The sequence below is a fragment of the Paramisgurnus dabryanus genome, chromosome 19 (genome assembly GCF_030506205.2).
Source record: "Paramisgurnus dabryanus chromosome 19, PD_genome_1.1, whole genome shotgun sequence".
NCBI lineage: Eukaryota > Metazoa > Chordata > Actinopteri > Cypriniformes > Cobitidae > Paramisgurnus > Paramisgurnus dabryanus.
Window position 1 is genome coordinate 13,152,291 of NC_133355.1, and position 25,602 is coordinate 13,177,892.

The 25,602-nt window shown below is 38.7% G+C and overlaps 1 protein-coding gene across 2 annotated transcripts in view; it reads right to left on the reverse strand.

Moving 5' to 3' along the window:
* The window catches only part of LOC135779425 (ephrin type-A receptor 7), a 172,599-nt gene that overhangs the window by 33,162 nt on the left and 113,835 nt on the right, over positions 1–25,602 (reverse strand). For both annotated transcript variants that reach the window (XM_065290149.2, XM_065290143.2), the window contains exon 5: positions 18,429–18,776. In XM_065290149.2, coding sequence (XP_065146221.1) covers positions 18,429–18,776 — 348 coding nt within the window. The remainder of the gene's footprint in view (positions 1–18,428; positions 18,777–25,602) is intronic.

The following is a 25,602-nucleotide window of genomic DNA, read 5'->3' on the forward strand; positions in this document are numbered from 1 at the left end:
AAAAATTCTTAAATTATGATGCCTTTTCTTGATAAGCAAAACGACCCAAGAAAATAAGTCTAGTTTTTAGACCAAAAATATCAAATGTAAGTGATTTTGTGCATAAAACAAGCAAAAAAATCTGCCAATGGGGTATGCAAATTTTTCTTAATGTTTTCTTGAATTTAGTGTTTAAGAAAAATTTTCAAGATTTTTTGCTTAACCCACTGGCAGATGTTTTTTATGGAAGGTTATTTTGGACTTTTTTAAATTAATTAATTAAATTATAAAATAACTAATTAAATTATAAAATAAAATCGCAAAATATGTCCCAAATTTGAAAATGAAATGCTAAAATGAAGCATCATTCCGGCCAAATTGAAAAATGTAATTAAATTGATGATTTGACATTTAATTTTTAATATAATCTTGAGTCAAGACTGACAATATTTAAATAAAAAGGCAAGCTTGAAAAGGAATCTGTAAATAATAATTCATGCCCAGCAATAGGGACAAAATTAAAATGTAAAGTTCAGTTTTAATTTTATGTTCTGTTTTTCTTTTTCATTTTTGTTTTAATTTTCGTGTTCATTCTTATTTTCAACTTGTATGCAAATTCAATGTTAATCAGTGGGTGGGGCTTACTTGCTTAAAAAAGGGGATTGGCTGAAGCAGTGTTGCCAACTCAGTGACTGTGTTGCTTGCCAACTTAGCGACCTTATTGCTACATCTAGCGACTTTTAGACCCATTTAGCCAAACTTAGCGACTGTTTGGATGAATCTTAGCTTCACACCTGTACAGATAGGCTACTGTGTCGATTGGACTGACCATGAGTGCCGGGTGGCGCTGTCACGCTGAAATGTGCGTCTACCCTCTGTGCATGGAGCTGGGCAGCGAGCAACATTTAGACTGTACGAGCAGACTTATTTTCTTGGGTCGTTTGCTCATCAAGAAAAATCATTTTACTTTAAGATTTTTTAGATATTTTTACAAGACAAAAATATGAAGAAATTCCGGTGTTTTGCCTAAAGTCCATTAGAAACCTAAAAGATTGCAGAATCTTCCATACTGTGATAAAGCAAAGACCAATATCCAGGTTTTATTTTTAAGTTTAAACTGTGATTTAGAAAAGCCACCAGGCTGACCAAAGTGTTTCCAGAAGATCAAGAATCATACGCACATATGCATTTAAATCTCAGATACATATTGTGGACTGATACTTTGTAGCCTACTGTAAGTTATGTATTAAAAAAAAATGGATTTATAACCTGAAGGGGCACACAAAAGTCAAATCAACAGTATGTGAGTTAGACTGAGTGTAAGCAAAGCTTCATTCTCTCTTTCTCTCTCTCTACTTCAGGCTGTTGTTTCCTAAGCTGTGTTTAATGAATTATGTATTGCGTTCCAAACTGCTACTCTGCCTCCCACTCTGGAAAAAGGTACCTGCAAACATAGTTAACATCACAACACAACAAATACACACAGTTACACTCGCAGACGTTCGCAGGCAGTCTGACCCCATCCGAGTGGGAGGAAAGAGAGCGGACATGAATTGCTTAGAGTAACTCTGCCCAATTCAGAACACTGTAACCTTCAGTTTAGCGCCTGCAGAGATAGTGTTATTGAACTGACCCTTGGAAAGAAGGCTGAGATGTTACGATAGCCAACATGTCTACCTCTTCCTTACACACAAACACATGGATTTTCACTAGGTAAGTGCACAACAAATTTTTTTTTTTCAATTTAGTATTTGGGGATAATTTGTCCACCAAGATACTAATAAACAAGGGCTGGGCGATATTGAGCAAAATGTATATCTTTGTAATTTTAAGATGAATGGCTAAACAATCTCAGTATTTTCTACAAAGTGGAATAAATGCTTACATGCAAGTCAATGCATCATGCGAGATGTCACAATCACCTTTATTAAAACAGCATATATGATAAAAAAGTTTAAAGGCAGGCAGCAAAGAAGGTTATACTGTATCAGACCATTACGATATAAATGGTAGTGTCTCTTCCTGTATCCCGTTGGAAAAATATACCAATATAAAATACCAAAAAAACTTGATATAACGTTTGATTTAAAATAAATTTGAAGAGGAAAAAATATATAAGTAGCACTGGACTATACGTCACGTTTATTTAGAAAATGATTTCACAAAATCCAAGCCGAAGAACAGACATTTAATCTGGGAATAGCAAGTTATTCAACTAAACATTAGCACACAGCAGGCTGAATAGGTGTCTGTACATGTTAAAGTAACATTAACAGTTATTTACACAATAAACAAATGGCATACAAAACATACCTGAGAGGCTGAATAGGCTAAATTAACACGACAAACCAAATCAAGTTCCAAAAGGTCCCGAAGTCATTCCGCATCACTGAATCCATTGAATTACATAAATAGAGGAGAAGCATAGAGCGGACTCTCGCGGCTGTAGACGGTAAAGGTTTCTCTTGGTTTGTGTAAAATTATTTTGACGTATAAGTCGCACCTGACTAGGAGTTCCTGGACCCGACAAACTATTAAAAAAGTGTGATATATAAATGTATTACTTATTATTGGACAAACCCACCACTTTGTTACAACAGTGCTGCTTTAAAGGGATAGTTGGGCCAAAAATGATATTAAACCCATGATTTACTCACCCCCATGCTGTCCGAGTTGCATATGTCCATAGTTTTTCAGACAAACACATTTTCGGATATTTTAGAAAATGTTTTAGATCTTTCAGTTGATTAAATGTAATGTTGAAAGAGTTTGGGGGCTTTGAAATCGGACCCAAGAAACGCAAGTAAGGTCCAACCCCAAAGTAAACTTACAAATCAAGTTCATATACATTAAGATTTCTTATGAAAACATTTTAATTATTATTTACATAAAATGAACGTAATACAGCCACACAACAAACTTATGAAAATATTTTAATCGTTATTTGCATTAGAGTTTTTTAACGCAGCCACACAATAAATAAAAACTATCACCACAATGCTCACCACTATGATTCCCCTTATCTCGTGTGTTAATATTTTTTATTGTAACAATTTATGATTTGCAAAAATAACTGTTGCATCTGTGTAGATTAGATAAGCAAAGTGTGTGCGCGTTGTGCACGCTATACATTATGGTCAAGCATGCGCCATTAAAATAGCATAATGAACAACGCGCAACGCGCCACTGACTTTAGACTAGTTTTTTTTGGTCAGTGGCGCAATTGTTTTTTGAAACTGCAAAATAGCATCAGGGATGGTTTGCGCCGCAACACGCCTCCTTTTTGCGCTGAACCGCCCAGGGTGCGCATGTTCATTCCCTAGCTTGCCGACGTGCGTCTGTGGAGGGAAAAACCCGCTGTGCGCCGGTGCAAAATACGAATGATACATGCGTCACTGACAAAGTCAATTGCGCTGGGTGCAAGATAGGGCCCATAGTCTTGGTTTTGGAACAAAATTATCAGAATTAAGTGAGTTATGCTTTAAACAAGTAGAAACATCAGCCAATGGGGTAAAAAATAAACTTGAATGGAGTGCTTAATAAAGAGGTCAAACTTAATTCAATGCATTTCTTGCAGTGTGTTACTGGTCACCCGAGTAAGCCATTACCATGTATCTCTGTTGAGCAGAGTGTTTGCCCTATAGACAGAGCCAGCATGGCTCCTATGTGCCTTGCAGTGGCAGAGTCGTGTATTCATTCAGCAGGGTGTTTTGGAAACTACGCTTGGCAAGGCGCGGTGTGCTATCAGTGCGTGCAGACAGGCAAGCATCACTCCCTCAGGACGTCTTCCTGTGAATTACTTTGAAAGTCTCTCTCTCTTATTTAACCTCAGTCATCTCATTATTGTTTGGAGAACTCCTCTGATTGGCTCCACAGTTTTTGGCTGCTGCTACTGCGAGGACAACACGCAGCTAATCGTGGCGCTTTTATTAAATACTTACATCCACTTAAACAACTAAGTGAGAAGCGAGAGACAGAGCAGTGAGAGACATTCAAGTGGGTTTTATCGCAATGTTTTCTGAAAACATAATGCAGATGGCTATTCGCCTCTCGGCCAAACAGAGAGGGGAAGTGAGGCATACTTGGACTTTACTGTGGTGTTTGCTTTACTCTGGCAGGGTGAAATGTGATCTTGCCCTCAGCAATGGCAGAAGAGAACATGACCAAATAGTCAACTCATGCATAATACACACAAACATGCACACTACACTGCAATATCACTGGAGTCTGGCCAAGCATTTCAGATGTTTCTGGTTTCTGGTTTAAGTTGACCTTGCATTTAGGGCACAAAAGTATATAACACCATTTACTGCACACACATGTGAATCCATTTCAGTTTGCTAGACAGCAAAACCTCTCATACAGAGGGTTAGCAGTGATGTTCTTTAAGACTTGTTTTCAGTAAAAATATAAAAAAATTAATAAATTAAGATGTTTTTTCTTAATGAGCAAAATTACCTAAGAAAATAAGTCTAGTTTTTAGACAAAAAATATCAAATTTAGGGGTGATTTTGTGCATAAAACGAGCAAAAAAATTGCCAATCGGGTAAGCTAATTTGTCTTGAATTTTTCTTGAATTTAGTGTTTAAGAAAAATGTTCAAGATTTTCACAAAATCACTAAAATTTGATATTTTCGGTCTAAAAACTAGACTTATTTTCTAGGGTCGTTTTGCTCATCAAGAAAAATCATCTTAATTTAAGAATTTGTAGATATTTTTACTGAAAACAAGACAAAAATAGTTAGAATTTTATTTCTTGAAAATCATTTTTTGCATTGTAACCATGCAGTTCAGTAACACAAAGATGTTGGTCAAAGAGTAGTTGGTCAAATACACTGTACAAAAGTTGGTTAATTTGCTAAAGTAAGTTACCTGCACTGTAAAAAAATTCCGTAGAAATTGCAGCTGGGTTGCCGGTAATTTACCGTAGATTTACATTTATGTTATTTACTGGCAAGAGTTTGTTCAAAGTTAAATGAACATTAAACATTTAAAAGTCTTTGTCTTTACAGAGTAAAACTAAAAAAACAGCATCAAGCAAAACATTCTGGAAAACAAAATCTGAAGCAAAAACAGAAAAAGGTTGATGATGATTTCTGGTTCCCAGAATGCTTTGCATGAGGCTGTTATTGTATAGTTTTATTCTGTAAAGATAAAGACTTGTTAATATTTAAAATTTATTTTGAAAAAACCCTTGCTTGTAAATAACATAAACGTAAATCTACGGTAAATTTCCGGCAACCCAGCTGCAATAACATGGTAATTTCTACGGAATTTTTTTACAGTGTGGTTGCATTAATATTTTGAGTCGATTCAACTTAAAAATATTAGTAGACATAACAATTTTTACACAGCTTTTTTGAGTTAACTAATATTTTTAAGTTTTTAAATAAAATATTTTTTTTAAAGAATTTACTAAAGATTTTAAGGCAACTGGGTACCTTACTTTTTTTAAGTTAAACCAACAAATCCTTTTTTACAGTGTAGAATAATTTCAATTTTAAAGCTAGGTGATCAAGGAAATCTTGATGGGTAAACTAGGTATTAAGCATGAACAAACTAGTATCCAAAAGCGTATACTGAGCAATGCTTGCTTTTCAAACAGCTTAAACAGACATTGCTGTTCCTATTTGGTAAGAAATTTTCACCAATACTAAATCTGAATAATATACTAAAGTATTAAAAACCTTGAAAAAGATGCATACACATAACAACATTTACAGCCTGATACAAAACATAAATAATTTAAAATAAACATACAAATGGTCGGGCACATTACCCAGGACGTTTCAACAGCTGGGCAGGCAGATATAGTTCCTATTATCATTTATATTATTATCACAGGAAGAGAAGGAAGGATGGAAAGGAAGAAGGGATTTCTGTCAGTCTGCTGGGAGGGTGAGATAGAGGAGCAGTACGGGTGCCTGCAAGACATATACATTTCCATCTAAAGAATGCTATTGCAACGGCCTACGTACACCTGGGATAGAGAGAGCGGGGATGAAAGGAAGCGGGAAGGCATGAGAAGGTGGCGGAGGAGGAAGAGGAAAGGAAGAGAGAAAACAAGAGAGCGGGGATACAATGAAAAAGAGCGAGACAGGGAGGGAGGAATGAGATAAATGAGAAAAGAGGATTGAAAAAGAAAGAAAGTAAAGAAGTACATAAAAGCAAGGGCAGGGAGAGGGCGAGAAAAAGGCTAATGAGGAAATAAGATTTGCCAATGGCATTTCCCATAGAATTCCATACTACATCACTATAGAAATCCAATTTCCCCAGCTTAGATTTATGGCATTCCTTAAAGGTGAAGGGTGTCGTTTTTGTGCCACTGTCAGAACCAAAAGGAATTTCAAAACTAAATGGTTATTACCCAAACACACAAATAGCACATTGAAATGGGGTGGGTGAGCATACAAACATTTAGGTGGCTATATTGCTTTAGTTTGCACAATGTCTAAGCAAAAGTAAACTACAGTACCTCCGAAAAAGTATGGGTAACTTTTAAAAGTGGGTTACTGTATATTGATTCCTACGCCACCGGGAACTTCCACAGAAATCTCATGAAGACGCAACCTGACAGAAACAGAGTCATTCAACAGTAGCTGCTTGTTATTCTCCCAAGTTAAGCAAATACAGAAAGAACTAAAGAAAAATTAAAAAGGGAAAAACATACACTGAGAGAAAAGGGTTGACAGGAAGGTAAGGGAGCCTATATTTTCCAGACACAAAGCCCCAATACACTGTAAGCTACAGACAGCGTCAAACCGCCTGACAGAACAGACGCACGCTAAGCTGATCAACGAGTTCATGTGGAGTGCACCAAAGTTAGACTAAATCAGAAATAAATAAGAAACCTGAATAATCTGCACTAGATATGTAAACGCACAAACAACCAAAAAAGCGTTTATTTAGCACAGACTGCACAGAAAAGAGGGAGGTCTGGATGACTGACATCTGCCTCTAGAGATGACAGACAGGTGTCAATCAAAGCATTAGGCCATCGCTCTTATCACAAGATGTCTGAACAGTGAGAGTAAAAACTCATCAGCCCCCTATAGCTGAACACAAATCACAAATCATTTGTATTCAGAATTGTCTTATTTATAGACTTTTGACTGGGACTTGTGTGTCACTTGTTTGTGCCTTAAAACCATAAATTGTAAAAAAATATGGACGTAGTTTCCGTGACGTCACCCATAGGTTTGTGAAGAGCTTTTTTTAAGCCAATAGTAGGCGATGACTGCCGTCCCCTTCTTGGCCGTGCATCACTCGCGGATAACAGAAAATAGCTAAAGAGGTGGGACGTGGGTGAAGCTGAGGTGGCTGGTTCATTTATAATTGAACTATGGTTAGATGAGGGATGAATAGTGTAGATATCGGACTATTAAAGACAGACATATAAACAATATCCACTTCAAATATATAAACAAAATAGTATTGAGATATTTGCCTGTAAACAAAATTTTAGCAAGTGTGTTACAACAAACCCCCTGCCTATGACAATTAACCCCACCTATGGGGTAAGTTGTAACGTTTGCACTTCTGTTATGTTTGGTCTAAATGCAGGGTTTCCCACAGCACTTTTCAGTTCGGGCGGCCCACCTAAGCTGGGATACCCTAGCACCTTAACGTCAAAAAAAAATTCCACCAAACGCCACATGGCCGAAATGAGAGAAAGACATGGTCCATCACTGTCTGGAGGATAACTAGCCTGTTGATAAAACATTTAATTCATTACTAATCTAGTATGTGTTCATTTTCTGTCATAGTTTCTTCAAAATTGAGTTTTATTTGAGTGTTTTAAATAAAATATTTTCATCATGACGTGTACACCCCCGCCCCTTTGATTGCCACGCCCATGCCCCCGGCCTGCCCACCTGCACAATCCTACCACCTTAACTAACAAATTTTCTGCGGGAAACCCTGAAATGTCTAAGAATGGAAAGTAATAGAAACAAACTTCAAATGTTTATTTGTAGCAGAGATGTGTGTGTTGCTTATGTAAAAATATAATGAATCAAACTCAAATATTTTTTGAATGATTGAGCCAAAACCAAATAGTGTTAGGTTATGCCCCGCCCTCCCCTTTCCATTCAAGTTAAATTACATTCTTTAAAAAAAAAAAAAACTCAACACACAGTTGTGGTTCTCTCAACCAAACATATCTTGTTATTTTTTTCCCACTGGATAACAAGACAGGGATACTCATTAATAATATGATCTTGACCAGTGTAATGTTCAGCTTGCATAAAAACACACAAACACTATCAGAACAGCATAATAACAATCTTAACACTTATGAGGGTGATAATGATACTAAAAGGGAACAAGGGGATTTTTTTAAGTATTAACTTTCCTTTGTCGCACACAAAGAGCCTGACTCATTCAGGCCGCCCATCACTCATAAAGCTCATTGCAACGCTCTGAAGATCTAAGGATGTCTAGCCGAGCGTCTGCATGCTCAATACCACATCTAACTCTCAGCGTGCCACGTAACAAGCTTGCGAACGCATCCGTGATTGCCACAAAGAGTGGTAAAAAGCTCGCCCTCGCCAAAGATGTTACGCTGCGACCAATTAAAATCCTTTGCGCTCTGTGACAAAAGAGGCCAAATTGGTTGAGTGTGGCGCTGAATGGAGGGTGATGACTCAATTTCTTTTAGTGCTGCCGGAGTTTTTGCGCGCTCTCTCATTTTCTCCCATTAAATGGGAGCGAGAAAGCGTCTCCCTTGTTAGGGAGAGAGATGGGGGTGTGAACGTGCGAATATGTGGCGGATTGCAAACGAGGTTCTGAGAGCGTTCCTTTAGATGGATGGATGGATGAGAGGGAGACTGATTCATGTAGTGAATGATTCGAAATTGGTTAGTGAAACTGTTGAAGTTGGACTGTAATCATGTGTGACTTTGGCAAAATGTAATTTTAAGTGATATTTGAAACACCTACTCATTACAGATACAATGACCTGAAGTAAAACGAGACTTTTGTTATTATTTCCTCTTTTACATGCCTTGAACTGACACTCACACATACACACAAGTCCTCTCCTCTTTAGGACCTATCTCCCGTTGTCCTTTACCTCATGTCATTCTCTTATCCCTCTCTCTCCACCGTTTCTCTGATGAGGCTCGCAGAAGGGGCTCGACCCCAGAGAGCTCCACAGGCCCCGGCCATCTAAAGCAGCCAAGCTAAATCCTCTGAAGATATTGAAATGTCAATCCCTTTTTGGTGACCCCTCCCCTCAGCTTTTCTCCCTCACACAAACAAACACAGACCTGTTTGATTCACTATTAGTGAGGACGTCTCACCTATATTTGTTTTTACCATTTCTTAAATATTTATGTATCTGAATGAGCGATGCAATAAAATGAGATGAGCGATCCCTTTTGACTTCGTCGTTTGCTTGCTGGTTGACTATGCCCAACAGACTATCAGAACAATACGACTTCCAGACTTCCAAAAGCCACCGCCGATTTGACAGAGTCATTAGTCAAAAAAGGCGACGGTGATTGATGCGTGGAACACACCTTTAAAATTAAGTAAGAAGATGCTCAAAATCTGCCCGACTGCCAACCATCGTCTTGGCTTAAGAGCTCCAATCCATCAAAATCCAAACTGCACAACTTTAAAGTTTTCTGACCCAAATCTGCCCACTCTGTTTGGGTTTCAAGGTCTCATTCGTGGCTGGCTCGAAAATGAAATTTACACCAATTGTATGCCCATCACTAATATAGCTCATTGCAACATTCTGAAGATCTGAGCGTCTGCATGCTCAATACCACATCTAACTCTTAGCTTGCCACGTAACAAGCTCACGAACGAATCCCTGATTGCCACAAAGAGTGGAAAAAGCTTGCCCTCGGCAAAGATGTTACACTGCGACCAATTAAAATCCTTTGCACTCTGTGACAAAGGAGGCCAGTGTGTCGTTGAAAAGACTATCAGAACGATCCGACTTCCAGACTTCCAAAAGCCAAAGCCGATTTGACACAGTAAATTGGTCAAAAATAGGCGTTGGTGATTGACATTAGCAGATGGTATGTAACACACCTTAAACATTGAGTCAGATGATGCTCAAAACTGCCCGACTGCCCACCGTCGGCTTGGTGTACCAGGCTTAATAGTTCCAATCCATCAAAAGCCAAACTGCCCAAATTCAGATCTGACCCAAATCTGGCCACTCTGTTTGGGTTTCGAGGTCTCATTCGTGGCTGGCTCAAAAGTGACATTTACATCAACTGTATGCCCATCACTCATAGAGCTCATTACAACGCTCTGAAGATCTGAGGATGTCTAGCTGAGCGTCTGCATGTTCAATAACACATCTAACTCTCAGCGTGCCGCGTAACAAGATCACCAGCGCATTTGTGATTGCCACAAAGAGTGGTAAAAGATCGTCCTCGCCAAAAAAGTTATGCTGCGACCAATTAAAATCCTTTGCGCTCTGTGACAAAGGAGGCCAAATTGGTTGAGTGTGGCGCTGACTAGACTATCAGAACGGTCCGACATCCAGACTTCCAAAAGCCGATTCATCACAGTCATAGGTCAAACAAGGCGTCAGTGATTGACATTAGCAGATGGTATGAAACACACCTTAAAAATTAAGTCAAACAATGCTCAAAATCTGAACGACTGCCAACCATCGGCTTGGCTTAAGAGCTCCAATCCATCAAAAGCCAAACTGCCCAAATTCAGATCTGACCCAAATCTGCCCACTCTGTTTGGTTTTCAAGGTCTCATTTGTGGCTGGCTCAAAAGTGACATTTACATCAACTATATGCCCATCACTCATATAGCTCATTGCAACGCTCTGAAGATCTGAGGATGTCTAGCTGAGCGTCTGCATGTTCAATACCACATCTAACTCTCAGCGTGCCGCGTAACAAGCTCGCCAGCGCATTTTTGATTGCCACAAAGAGTGGTAAAAGCTCGCCCTCACCAAAGATGTTACCCTGCGACCAATTAAAATCCTAGGCGTTCTGTGACAAAGGAGGCCAAATTGGTTGAGTGTGGCGCTGACTAGACTATCAGAACGATCTGACTTCCAGACTTCCAAAAGCCACCGCCGATTTGACACAATAAATTGTTCAAAAATAGGCGTCAGTGATTGACATTAGCAGATGGTATGGAACACACCTTAAAAATTGAGTCAGATGATGCTCAAAACTGCCCAACTGCCCACCGTCGGCTTGGTGTACCAGGCTTTAGAGTTCCAATCCATCAAAAGCCAAACTGCCCAAATTCAGATCTGACCCAAATTTGCCCACTCTGTTTGGGTTTCAAGGTCTCATTTGTGGCTGGCTCAAAAGTGACATTTACATCAACTGTATGCCCATCACTCATAGAGCGCATTGCAACGCTCTGAAGATCTGAGGATGTCTAGCTGAGCGTCTGCATGTTCAATACCACATCTAACTCTCAGCGTGCCGCGTAACAAGATCACCAGCGCATTTGTGATTGCCACAAAGAGTGGTAAAAGATCGTCCTCGCCAAAAAAGTTATGCTGCGACCAATTAAAATCATTTGCGCTCTGTGACAAAGGAGGCCAAATTGGTTGAGTGTGGCGCTGACTAGACTATCAGAACGGTCCGACATCCAGACTTCCAAAAGCCACCGCGATTCGTCACAGTCATAGGTCAAAAAAAGGCGACGGTGATTGACATTAGCAGATGGTGCGGAATACACCTTAAAAATTAAGTCAGACGATGCTCAAAATCTGCCTGACTGCCAACCATCGGCTTGGCTTAAGAGCTCCAATCCATCAAAAGCCAAACTGCCCAAATTCATATCTGACCCAAATCTGCCTACTCTGTTTGGGTTTCGAGGTTTTATTCGTGGCTGGCTCAAAAGTGACATTTACACCAATTGTATGCCTATTACTCAGAGCTCATTGTAAAGCTCTGAAGATCTGAGGATGTCTAGCCGAGCGTCTGCATGTTCAATACTACATCTAACTCTCAGCGTGCCGCGTAACAAGCTCGCCCGCGTATTCGTGATTGCCACAAAGAGTGGAAAAAGCTTGCGCTAGCCAAATATGTTATGCTGCGACCAATTAAAGTCCTTTTCGCTCTGTGACAAAGGAGGCCAAATTGGTTGAGTGTGGCGCTGACTAGACTATCAGAATGATCTGACTTCCAGACTTCCAAAAGCCACCGCCCATTTGACACAGTCATTGGTCAAAAAAAGGTGACAGTGATTGACATTAGCAGATGGTGCTGGAACACACCTTAAAAATCAAGTCAGACGATGCTCAAAATCGGCCCGACTGCCAACCATCGGCTTGGCTTAAGAGCTCCAATCCATCAAAAGCCAAACTGACCAAATTCAGATCTGACCCAAATCTGCCCACTCTGTTTGGGTTTGGAGGTCTTATTTGTGGCTGGCTCCAAAGTGACATTTATACCAATTGTATGCCCATCACTCATAGAGCTCATTGCAACGCTCTGAAGATCTGATGACGTCTAGCCGAACGTCTGCCTGCTCAATACTACATCTAACTCTCAGTGTGCCACGTAACAAGCTCGCAAACGCATCCGTGATTGCCACGAAGAGTGGTAAAAGATCGTCCTCGCCAAAAAAGTTATGCTGCGACCAATTAAAATCCTTTGCGCTCTGTGACAAAGGAGGCCAAATTGGTTGAGTGTGGCGCTGAATAGACTATCAGAACAATCCGACTTCCAGACTTCCAAAAGCCACCGCCCATTCGACACAGTCATCAGTCAATCGGTCAAAAAAGGCGACGGTGCTTGACATTAGCAGATGGTATGGAACACACCTTAAAAATTAAGTCAGACAATGCTCAAAATCTGCCCGACTGCCAAACGTCGGCTTGGCTTAAGAGCTCCAATCCATCAAAAGCCAAACTGCCCAAATTCATATCTGCCCCAAATCTGCCCACTCTGTTTGGGTTTCCAAGTCTCATTCGTGGCTGGCTCGAAAGTGACATTTACACCAATTGTATGCCTTAAGTTTTCAGAACCTCTGTCACTGAATGAGTTACTTGAAGAAATTACTATGTGTCATGGAAAAGCTTAAAAATCGGAAGACAGCACTTGAAGCTGACAGGGCTGCTTATCCAGAATTCCACAAATATAAGTGACTCATCCATGGTGACAAAAAGCCTTTACAAATCATAGGGGCTGTGGAAAGCCTGCAAATGTCTTTCCGTTCTTCTAAAATCACGTTGATCTGACTTCCAAAAAAGCGCCACAACAGCTGTCTAGTTAAATTGCGTTTTAATCCTAAACTTAGCATTTGCCATTGCTCAAATTGCTAAGATACGAGCACAGTCAGATGTTAGAGCACATATGTTAAACTGGAAACCAAACAAAGCATAATTGGATTTGATCGAATGGCTTTCCTTTGCAGCATCTGAATAATCTCAAATCAGAGCGGCCAGAAATGTGGTTCAGTAAAGTGTATAAACCTTTATGTACAATCACCTGTAAAGGTCTCCAGAGACCCAACAATGAAGGTGATCCTGTCACCTTTGGAACCTCCTTCCCCTCCTTTCACAAGAAAGTCAAGTACACCCACCCCTCAACCCTAACCTCCCATCGGGCCTGCGGTGGGCCGATAAAGTCCGTCTCAAAGCCCGCTTCTCAAATACAGGAAAATCCGTTTGGTCAGGGTGTACTTCTCATCGACCCGCAGTCTTAAACCCACCCTGGCTAACCGCCAACTCCACCAACCGTTAACTGTGTGCTGTAAAGCTCCGCAAAAGCACTTTCTAGCGTGGAGACACCATGGTCCCGTATCCTGAGAGGAAGTTTAATATTTCACACTGGAAGAAAGAGAGGAGGGTGGGAGGGATTCACTAACAGGTTTACTGTAGGTGGGAGGGGGGAAGTGTGACCTGCCTCACAGTCACTAATGCAGTATTCATAAAGGTCAGCTGCTCTTTTATGAATTATTGTTTAAGAACACAGAAAGGGCGGTGGTCTCATCGTACGCTTTGCTTGCGTGGACCCTGTCATGGTTAAGTGATGCAGCAGAGAGGCAATATTGAAGCAGCACGCTTGGGTGTTTTGACATGCAGTCGGATATACGAATAGTGTCAATAGGAGATCAGATAAACACTGGTTTATAATAAACCGATGTTACTCTTTCCCTTTTTCGTTTATCCGAGTGATTCACCCGCGGCCAAGATGGTGATGGCATGCAACGCCTACCTTCACAAACCAATGGGTGACATCACAGACACTATGTCCATATTTTTTACAGTCCATGGAGAAAACACATTCTGATAAAATGAATACCCCTGAATGCACTGCATAACTTTGGATAAAACTGTCTGCCAAATGCATAAATGTAATGTACTGTAATGTCGTTAAAACTATATGCTGCATTATACTGCCCATCAGCCATCCTATTCTCCCAATTTAAAACATATGAATAAATAGTAATGAAAAGCAATATTATCCAACAATTTTGTTTTATGAAACACATTTAAAATGCCACACAGATATAGAGGAATGGTTAAAGACTTTATAATGGTTGGTGATATTTCAGTGTTGCTTAATCTTATACCTCCAGCAATATTGTCGCAAATGTGTCACGAATATTCAATATATCATCCAGGTCTTTTGCAAACAAACAAGAAATTAATGTCTTCCAGTCACTCTGTTGCCAGCAAATTGCTCTGCTTCATCTTTTTGTTTGTATGGAGAGCTCAGCAATGGGCCATTCCCTTAAACAACTCCCAATAACTCACACGCACAAAACACTAAACGCCGTACTGATCTCACTCTCTCTAGTCAATTCATCTCTTTTGTGTTGGTTGGCAATCACACAGAACTCTAAGTTCATAAACACAGCTGCCTCTGAGACTGTACATCAGTGTAAACGCTTTGAGAGCTTCAGTTAACCTTGAGTGTGTATGTGAGAAAGAGAGAAAGATTAATGGTCTGTTTATTGAGAACCAAACAGGAGTAGAGAGGAAAATTAAGAATATGCAACTGACATAAAAATTAAGGGGTTGTGTTATAGCTACCCACACAACTTCCAGCACAATAAAAACACGGGGATCGCCAATCTCGGAGGAAAACAATTTATATTTGATAAGAAAAAGCGTGAAAGAGAAATAAACTAGAGTAAGAGACATAGAGAGAGTCAATTTTGGCATAGAGGCAGCAATTGGTGTTGGGAGGAATATAAAATAATGAAAAGGAATGGGAGCAGAGAGCCAAATAAACGCTGTGCAATTTACTCCTAATGGAAAGCAAAATGAGGGAAAGCGGAGGACTTGATTAAAGAAATCTTCTTTGTTAATAAACATGCAAGCAATGATGCTTAATTTTTGTGATCTGTAATAAACATATTAAGATTATCTTAATAAAGAAGGAGAAACATAATATCAAGTGACATCTGAAGTCAAAACATGTATCACTGTAGGTATTTACATAACATGCAAGAAGTGTACGTGTCTGTGGGACCGTGCATAACTCCACCTCACCAAACCTCACCAGCTGTTCACTAAAGCCCTTCTCCATCCCAGATGTTGCTCTTATACAACTTCATTTTGTAATCATTCAGCACTGAAAAGAAGTGTGAGCTAGGTCAACACACACCACATTTTTATTTTTCCTATAGGGACTTTGTTCTACTGTTTTTATTGAGCTAATGATCATTTCTGATGACCCGTTACTAATTGTTTCATAACACATTGGTAGGTTATTTCTGGTTTTACACTGCAAATTTTATTTCTTTTTGTCTTGTTTTCAGTAAAAATATCTGCAAATTCTTAAATTAAGATGTATTTACTTAATTAACAAAATAACCCAAGGAAAATAAGTCTAGTTTTTAGACAAAAAATATAAACTTTAGGTAAATAAGTTCTTAAAAAAGCAAAAAAAAAAAAAAATCTGCCAATGGAATAAGAAAGATTTTCTTGAAATAAGTTTACTTTTTTCATAAAACACCTAATTCAAGAAAATTTGTCTTATTCCATTGGCAGATTTTTTTTGCTTGATTTAAGCAAATTTTTTTTGTCATTTTGCTCATCAAGAAAAAACATCTTAGGGGTTGTGTACACCAAAACTTTTACGCCCGCGGCCGGCGCATGTTTTCAATTGTTTCCAATGGAAGCTCAGCGTTTTTCAAATAAGCCAGCAGCAAGCGGTTTTTCCGCGCCCGGCGCTGAGCGTCGAGACTTGAAAGAGATTCAACTTTGGGAGAAAAGCTCCGCTCGTCAATGTCAGTTCTCACACGGCCGCCCAATCACATTGGAGGAGGGGCGGGACATTACCACAGCAACCAACCGGCTCGCAGCTGAAGTATCAGAGCTACCAAAATGCTCAGCTGAAGAAAGCTGGCACTCAGCTGAAAAACAGCTGGCATTCGGCGTCCTCAAGGCGTTTTCAGCCGCGTTTAAAAGTTTTGGTGTGTCCAGCCCCTTACACTGCAAAATTTGACAAAAAAAGTGAATTTGTGCTTAAAACAAAGCAAAATTATCTGCCAATGGGGTGAGAAATATTTTCTTAAATTAAGCGTTTAAAAAAACTTAAACTTATTTTTAGATTTTTTTTCTCACCCCATTGGCAGATATTTTAACTTGTTTTAGGCACAAATTCACTTAAATTGTATATTTTTTGTCTAAAAACTAGACTTATTTTTTAAGGTCATTTTCCGCATCAAGAAAATACATCTTCATTTAAGAATTTTTAGATATTTGTACTGAAAACAAGACAAAAATACTAAGAAAGTAATTTTTGCAGTGTAAAGGTCACATTCTTTCTGATCCCATTTTTTAATCCCTAGTTAGTGTGTTATGTTGCTATATTAGCATAAATAATACCTGTAAAATGATAAAGCTCAAAGTTCACTGCCAGGTGATATATTTTCTTTAACAGAATTCACCTTTCAAAGCCTACAGCGAACGGCTGGTTTGGACTACAGCCTTCTACTTCCTGCTTTAATGATGTCACTAGAACAGTTTTTTGACTAAACTCCGCCCACAGTAATACGTCATTCGCCAGCTAAGCTAACGGCAAGCTAAGCTGCTATCGAATCACAGCACACTAAACAAACTACACAATCAGAACTCGTTACGTATTTCTGAAGGAGGGACTTCATAGAACAACAAAGATATCAGCCCGTTTTTAGGACAGTGAAAACAGCAATATACAGAAAGTAAACTGTGTGAAAAAAACGTGTTTTTTACACATAAAACTCGAACACATGTTATATTACACACTGTAAACACAATCAAAGCTTCAAAAACACAGAAAGAACGGGACCTTTAATTTAAGAATGTTTAGATTTTTTACTGAAAACAAGACAAAAATAATAGGTAAGAAAGTCTATTTTTGCAGTATACAATCCATGTCCACACAACGTATCTAAGAGTATTACTTTGCCTACCACCAAAAGAAAATATTTTGCATTAAATATATATGTTTTTTTGAATTTATTTATTTTATCTACAATATATATTTCCATGCACCCCAATTTTGTAGGCACAATTATGTTTAATTTCAATTTCACACTTTTGCCCTCACGTTAACTACACCCACGTTTACTAAACTCCATGACTTCTGTGAGCGTATTGCTGAAAACAGCCCTTTGCTATACTGCTCAGCCATTAACTGCTCTCTTTACTGCGGTATAATGCAGCAGAAGTGGCAATTGTACCGAAGAGAATTGAGACATTACTATAACCTCCAATTATGTATACAGCATTTATTACTTTTATTTAAAAAAAATAAAAGAGTCGACATAAACGCCTGTCACAAGATTGCAAGTCTCTCTAAAAGACCTTCTCAACAAATGTGAATAATGTAAAAATGTCATATTCCACATTTGATGACCCTCACAAAATAATGGCATTATGAAACTGCTTATAAAAAATGTAACTGACCACCACTGGCGATCTCATTAAAAAGGGACATGAGTCCCATTAAATCCTGGGCAGTATGGAAAAAACATTAGTAACACAAAAGCAATAAAATGGAGAAGCACTAAGATGAACATAAGCTGCTTTGTCGCAACCTAATTTGACTTTATAAGAAGCATCCCCATCAAATCAGACAGACATGAGTGAAAACATCTGCTGTGGTGTATTCCAGGACAGGTCGGTGTGCAGAAATACTTTACCAAAATGATTACATGCATATATATATATATAGTATATACCAGGGGTCTCCAACCTTTTTGTGGGCAAGCACTACCACAATGTATGAAACAATCTGGATGGCTACTTTTGATGTAGTCTACTTAAAACTTTTTTGTTTTACTTGTTGATATGCTTTAGTATTGTTAACATACGTTAACCAAGCCAAGCTAATATAAAAAATATGTAATAAATAAATATAAAAATGAAGACTTAATTAATATTAATAGAATGTGCTTTGGCGGGCATCTCACAGACTTTGTGCTGCTTGCACCACGTTGGAGACCCCTGGTACATACGGTAATACTTGACAAGCTTTACCAGAAAAAAAATCTGTTTTAGGTACCTGGAAGGCTGGTGGAGACATTGACCTGGGTGTAGAACCTTTTATTGGGAAGCAATTCTGAGACGCCATTGCGGGCTTCCACACTGAAAGAGTAGTTGGAGTTCGGCAGCAGGTTCACCACGGTGACCGTGCGCTCTGTCAGGCCGCTCTGCTGCGGTACAAAGCCCACGCTGGCCCCGCAGGGCTCACACTGCACCTGCGGGGCCCGCGGAGGGCCGACACATCGCCGACAACCTATGCTGTACGTAAGATCCCCCCGACCTCCGGAGTCATTTGGCCCGGACCATTCCAGGATAAGCGTGGACTGTTTGAGGGTGTAGACCAGATTTTGGGGTGGAGAGGGTGGGCCTGTATGCAAAAGGGAATAACAAACAAAAGTAATTAAGCTTTCATTCAAATAAAATATTTAAATGTTGAATATTCAAATATTTAAAAGAGCAAATGCAGCATCAAAAATTTGATTCATATGCAAAAAGAAAACGTACTGTAATTAACAACATTATAATTACCACCGAAAAAACTGTACTTCTTTTCAAAATAAAAAAAACAATTAGATACAACTGGGTGAAGCCTAATAAAGCTTCAGGCTTCAAGTCTGTTGAGAGGAAACGAACACCGGGCATGGAAGAGATTCAAAGAGAGAGAAGAACCATAGAGTTCTCGGGGCACATGGCAGAGAGGAAAACAACAAACAAACACTAGCAAATTATTCATGGAAAAAGCTGTATCATGAACGCGTTTCATTAAAAAAAGTTATTGTTAAAGTCTTGCTTTGGTAAACTTCATTTAGGGCAAAGCACCTTGGCACCTATTGTTTCCGTCTTCTTCTTTTGGTAAGTACACAGTTTACAGTACACAATGACTTTTGTAGTATTTGTTTTTCTTGCTTCCTATAAATAATGCTTCTCATGATCTATCAAAATATCTTCTTTTGTGTTAAACAGAATAAAGAAACTGATGAAGAAAAATAGAATGAAAGAGAAAAGAGTGACAGAGATGTGGAGAATAGAATAGAATAAAAATAAGAGAAAAGGACAAAGAGCAGAGGAGTCAAAGGAAGAAGGACAAAGAGAGAACAAAGATAAGCCAAGCAACCAATAAAACAGAACGAGAGATAAAAGACAAAAGAAAAGAAGAGAGAAATAAACAGACAAGATATATATATGAAATGAGCGACCAGAGGTGTTAACTGTGCTGTCCTGTTGACTCTGGGAGGAGCAGGTCGACATTGGAGCTCTGCGTCTATATCGTCATTTGTCAGACAAGAATCTGTCAGCAACAGGGATCCATTTAAATGTCACCGGGGCTTTAAGCTGCCCATCATCAGCTCGGGCCCGAGCACCACAGGTGCATCCTGCTGCCCTTAAACACACACATAAGCCCTATTCGGACGGGATTAGTATTACAGGGGGACCTCTGAGAAAATCGTGCTTCTCAGAGGTCCTCTGTGTTTTTAATCCCGTCCGAATCGGCCATGTCTGTGTTTTTCTCTGACAACCTCCGTAAGAATTCCAGAGCAATTTACCTACTGTTTTTCGCCGAACTCAGAGGTCCTCTGAGAAATGTAATCCCGTCCGGATGCAAATGTCTGTGTTTGCCCGCAATATCTTTTGAAAACGCGGTTCATTTCGTGTTTTGGCCAACTTGATCTGCCGTAAGGTCTTACTAATGCGCGTATATTGTATTTCCTGAGTCCCATTTATTCAGATATGAATGTTTTTTTCGCATTCGGCAAAATAAAATAATTAAATCAAGACGAGCTGAATATCAAACACTGTTAAGACTGGCCACTGTAATATCATTAACTTTACATTAAACTCCGTTTAATGTTGTTCAACTCCGGAATGGTAATGTTAATTAATAAAGATAATAAATTGTTATTAATCATTATTTCTTCATTTCTTTGTGTTTATTATAAGCAGACAGTTATATAAAACACGTAGGCTAACGTTACTTTAGTAGGATTTGTATATTTTATTTTTGTTAACATTTAATTAATAAATTACATGTTCTGTCATAATTTTACATTTAAAGCAAAATATTAAACATTACAAACACGCGTATCCAGAGCACGTGCTCTTCGCAACGGCCAAATGCATGAACCAGACACTCCCATCTCTGGAATAGCCTGAGAATTTGAATCCCGTCCGAATCGGTACATAAAATCACAGACGTCCTGGGGGACACGTTGAAACTCAAACGTTGTTTGGAAAACTAATCCCGTCCGAATAGTGCTATACAGACCTGATGGGCTCAATATATTCTGATGAGGGGTGAATTTACTGAACCTTTCTAGACAGGGTAAGCTGGCTATTAAAGTTTTGTTTGTGAGCTGAAGATCTCAAAAAACAAAAGTGTGTAAACAGCATTTGAATCAAATTTTTTTTTTCAATTCAATTTTATTTATATAGCGCTTTTCACAAAAGTCAATTGTTTCAAAGCAGCTTTACATAAATAGAAGCAGTGAAAAGCACAGAAAAACGACAGATAGCACAACAAAATACATGATAGCATGAGCAGTTAACCTCTTGAAAAGCACCCCCATTCTGGCCCGAAACCATGAAAATACCTACTTTCACTAAAAGGGCTGTTTTTACTAAACCATAGTATAAACTTATAGTATAAGCATAACTGTGGTATCATTAGATAGAAGACACTTTGAGCTTCGTTTTCCATGTTTCAAAATTATTTTAAGATTAAAAAAAAAAAAGTTAGAGAGGCTGAAGTACATTGTAATAAAAATTTTTTTGCATAACATCTTTTTAACACTAAAAATCTTAATGATAAATATATGTGTGAAACCTAGAAATGCAATGAGGCCAAAGCCACAAGTCTAAAGAAGTTATATTTCACGTTTGAAGTCAATAGACCCAAAAATGAGGTTCTTGCAAGAGTTTTTGTAAGACTAGTGCCTTTTCTAAGTGCCAGTCAGCCACAAAATAAAAGTCTTTTGTTTACATGCATACACGTTCGTTCTTTTTATTGTTTATCCTTATATAAGCGTATAAAATGCCGTATCCACACCAGGAAATAAAGCTTCACACAAAGATCGTTGAATTCGTGTTCTAATTGGCTACACGTTCTGTCTATCAATATTTTCCATGAAGTCATTGGAGGAACGCGCGAGTCAGATGACGTCACGATATTAGACAGCGCTGTTTGGATATTATGTATTATACTCCCGCCTACTTGTACAATCATGTTTGAGCGCTGGTTTTGAACGCGAGTGTGCTCTCATATACAAGTGTTATGCTGTAAATAGTCCTCAGATTGTATATTATAATCTATTACAAGACGTGCATCTGAAATCTGATGTAAACAATGGAAAGTATATCCATATTTCATGGATTATACGCATTTGTGGACAAAAATGGTCATTTGATGTAGTTTGTTGGAGAGTTTTTATGGGTTATTCACACATCTGAAACAGACTGGATTCGATTCGCGTTCCTTATACCAGCACAAAGGTAAGGAGTCAGTTTATATTATGGATGTTGTTATCTGGACTTCTGTAATAAAATACTATATTTATGATACTAGAGCAATTTAATCTCAAAACGGACACCATACACTGATGCTAAACCCTTAGACCTTTTAAACGATGTATAGTAGTGTTATTATTATTGTTGTTTGTACACAGTAGGCTATATATATATATTGTTAGCAGCATTAAAAAAAACTGACGTCCTTCCGTCCGCGAGCTAGTGCGCGTCGAGAGGTTAAATTTGCTGCGGCTATGACTCCATATTATAAGTGCACGTATTACTAAAGCAACGTATAGAAGAGGAAGCTAGGTAAAGCCCAAAAAGGCTGCCTCCCCGGGGTGAAATACCCCCTAGGAGAAAAAAAACCTAGGGCTTTTATCCGAGGAAAAATAAGTCCTAGGAGGGAAAAACCCTTGGGAGAACGGATAAGGAGATTTAGCGGAGATTAAGCGGTTCTGCCGGTGATCGTTGGTCAGGCATCAGCTGGGCATAACGTTGAAGGACGGCCAGTAGATCAGAGGTGTGCCGACTTTCACATCTACCGGGACTGGGTCTGTTTGTCTCGTTGTCCTCGGGTCGAGGACGAGACAGTGAGAGAAAAACTAAATCGTATTAGCGTAGCGGCCGTTCATATGTATTGAAGTGTCACACAGTGATGTGGTTTAACTCAGCTTAGTTCCAGACAGACTAACTATTGCGGCATAATTATATTATCCACAGTTGAGGATTTAGCAAATTGGGGGCCCAATGCGAGGGTATATATGGTAAATAAGGGTCACCTTCCGATCTTTAAGAGAAAATGAAACCTGACGACCCGTTTGACTAAGGCCTAAATCCCCACTGTCGTCGTTAATGCAGGTTCAGTGGCAAACCGGTCTATATTGTATACCATTTACAGGACCAGGAGAAAACACCAAAAACATCGCAACCCGACCCTACGTGCTAACCCGTTTGACTAAGGCCGGAAGCCCCACTGTTGTCGTTAATGCAGGTTCAGTGGCAAACGGGTATGTATGGCATACTATTCACAAGACACACGAAAGCGCGAAAAATGCAACCCGACCATACGTGCCAACCCGTTTGACTAAGGCTGAGAGGCCCCACTGTCGTCGTTAATGCAGGTTCAGTGGCAAACGGGTCTGTATGGCATACTATTCATAAGACTTACGATAGCGCCAAAATCGCAACCCGACCATACGTGCCAACCCGTTTGACTAAGGCTGGAGGCCCCACTGTCGTCGTTAATGCAGGTTCAGTGGCAAACGGGTATGTATGGCATACTATTCACAAGACACACGAAAGCGCGAAAAACGCAACCCGACCATACATACCAACCCGTTTGACTAAGGCTGGAGGCCCCAATGTCGTCGTTAATGCAGGTTCAGTGGCAAATGGGTATGTATGGCATACTATTCACAAGACACACGAAAGCGCGAAAAACGCAACCCGACCATACATACAGATGTGGCCTTTAAAAACGCGCGTTTTCTCCCGCGGCATTCGCCAAATCGTCTCGCGGAGTCACGCAGAATTCTGCAAGTGTTTTCGGGGGGGCTACTTTCCCTTTTCCCTTAATGTGTTTCGCTTCACAGAAAATCCACCAGGTGGCGCATAAAAAACTACATTTTTATATGCGTTGTCATTGCGGTTGTTTCCAGAAGTTAATAAGGGCATTGCTGAATATTTAATATTTCTATTAAAACAGCAAAGTGACGTCAACCCCTTCTTGCCAGCATAACAGCGCATACATATATTAGGATGACTGTACGTGCAATGGGCATTTATACTAAGTGCAACAAAGAATTTAGTGTGAGCCTAATACCCTTAACTCTATTTACAATGAATATCTTAATTATTTGTGTTGTCGAATTTTGACACCGTTTCATTGTTTGTTTATAATATTAATAATTATGTCCGTTTTTCTAAAAGTATTAATATTTTAAAGAGATTCATGTGGTATAAAAATACATGTTTTAAAGTTAAAAATGTTGTAAAAATATATTAGTATTATTGTTCTTAATATATTAAGAACAATAATATGACACATGTATATTGCGCTAAAATGCTATACATATGGAAAGAGGAATTCTTCTCAACCACCACCAATAAAGTTAAAAAAATATTCTTTAGAAAAATAGCGTTTAAACCCACGCAGAGCGAACAAGAAAACATGGGCCTATGCTTACATACTGTACAGTGGGCATATGATATCTTTATTTAGTTTTACATATTTAAAACTTTAATAATACCTTTCTTGCGCATATAGGCAGTCAGTGTTATGATTTTTTTTAATCCTTTCAGCCGTTATTCATAACAATAAACAGATTTCCTTATTGAAAGAAAACCGTAGAAAATGTTATTATGGGTATAGTTGATGCAAATAAAGTGTGCAGTATACAAAAAATGCAAACAAATTATTTCTAAAAGTGGCAAGATTTTAAAAAGATAAAGGTGGTATAAAGAAAGACATGAGAAAAGTAGAGGTATGCAAAAGAGCACAGTTTAGTTATTGTTAATTAAAGCGGTTTTATACACCTTTGTTTGAATTGACAAGCATTTTATTCGCCACTTTCAACACATTTTGTGATTCATTTACTGATTTATTACAGAAAATTGTTGTCAGAAGCAAAGCTATTGTACAAAGCATCTTTATATGTTTTAAAGTTAAAAATGTTGTAAAAAATATATTAGTATTCTTTAATTTAAGAATAACAATATGATACATTTATATTGCGCTAAAATGCAATATACATTATTCTGCAAGCAATATAAATTATTCTCAACCACCACCAATAAAGTGTAAACATTATTCTTTAGAAAAAAAACGGCGTTTAAACCCGTGTTGCGTGGAGCGAACAAGAAAACATATGCTTACATGCTTATTCGGCATATGATATCTTTTTTATTTAGTTTTACAGTTTTAAAAGTGGCAAAAAAGTTCTTAAAATCTAATGAATACTGGTTTTGTAAAATGTATATAACTGCAGATGCGTGCGTGGGATCCGGGCAGGTATCATTTTCCTCCAGACCTTGACGCATGGTCGCGGGAAGGCGAGAAATATATTTTTTTTAGGTTAAAATATTTTGCACAATTGATATATTACTTATGAATATTTTAGGAAATTATTTTTGACACACGTAGGTTATTACGTGTATTTTGGATTTTAATTTCATTACTGTGCCTATCCGTGGCCTCATCCGAGCGCACTTTTTCCGCCTTGCATCTTTTGAAGACATTGGTATGCAGCACCATGACCCAGAAAAGACTCACACACCTTTCCCTGATGCATGCCCACACAGAAATACTGAACTCCCTGGATATTAGTCCTCTAGCTCATGAGAGACATTGGAATCTCTATTATACAACCGGCGCAATTCGCGAGGCGAGTTTTTTCTGTTCGAGTAAAGAGCGCGTTGATAATATGCGTATCAACGGAATGACAACGCGGGTTTGTTTATTACATGGATGCGCAGCAGCACAAAAACGCTTTTTAATATGAAAAATTAAAGGATTAAAATGTAACAGATTATTATTGAGTCTCTTGGACATAAATGATGACCAATTATGAGACGTTAGAAGGCGCAAAGAGCTGCTTCATCTGTAGCTAAGTAAATAAATGCTTTGCTTTAAACAAATGCATCTACTTTTAAATGTTTTTTTTTTAAATGCTACCCAACGGATTTATTGT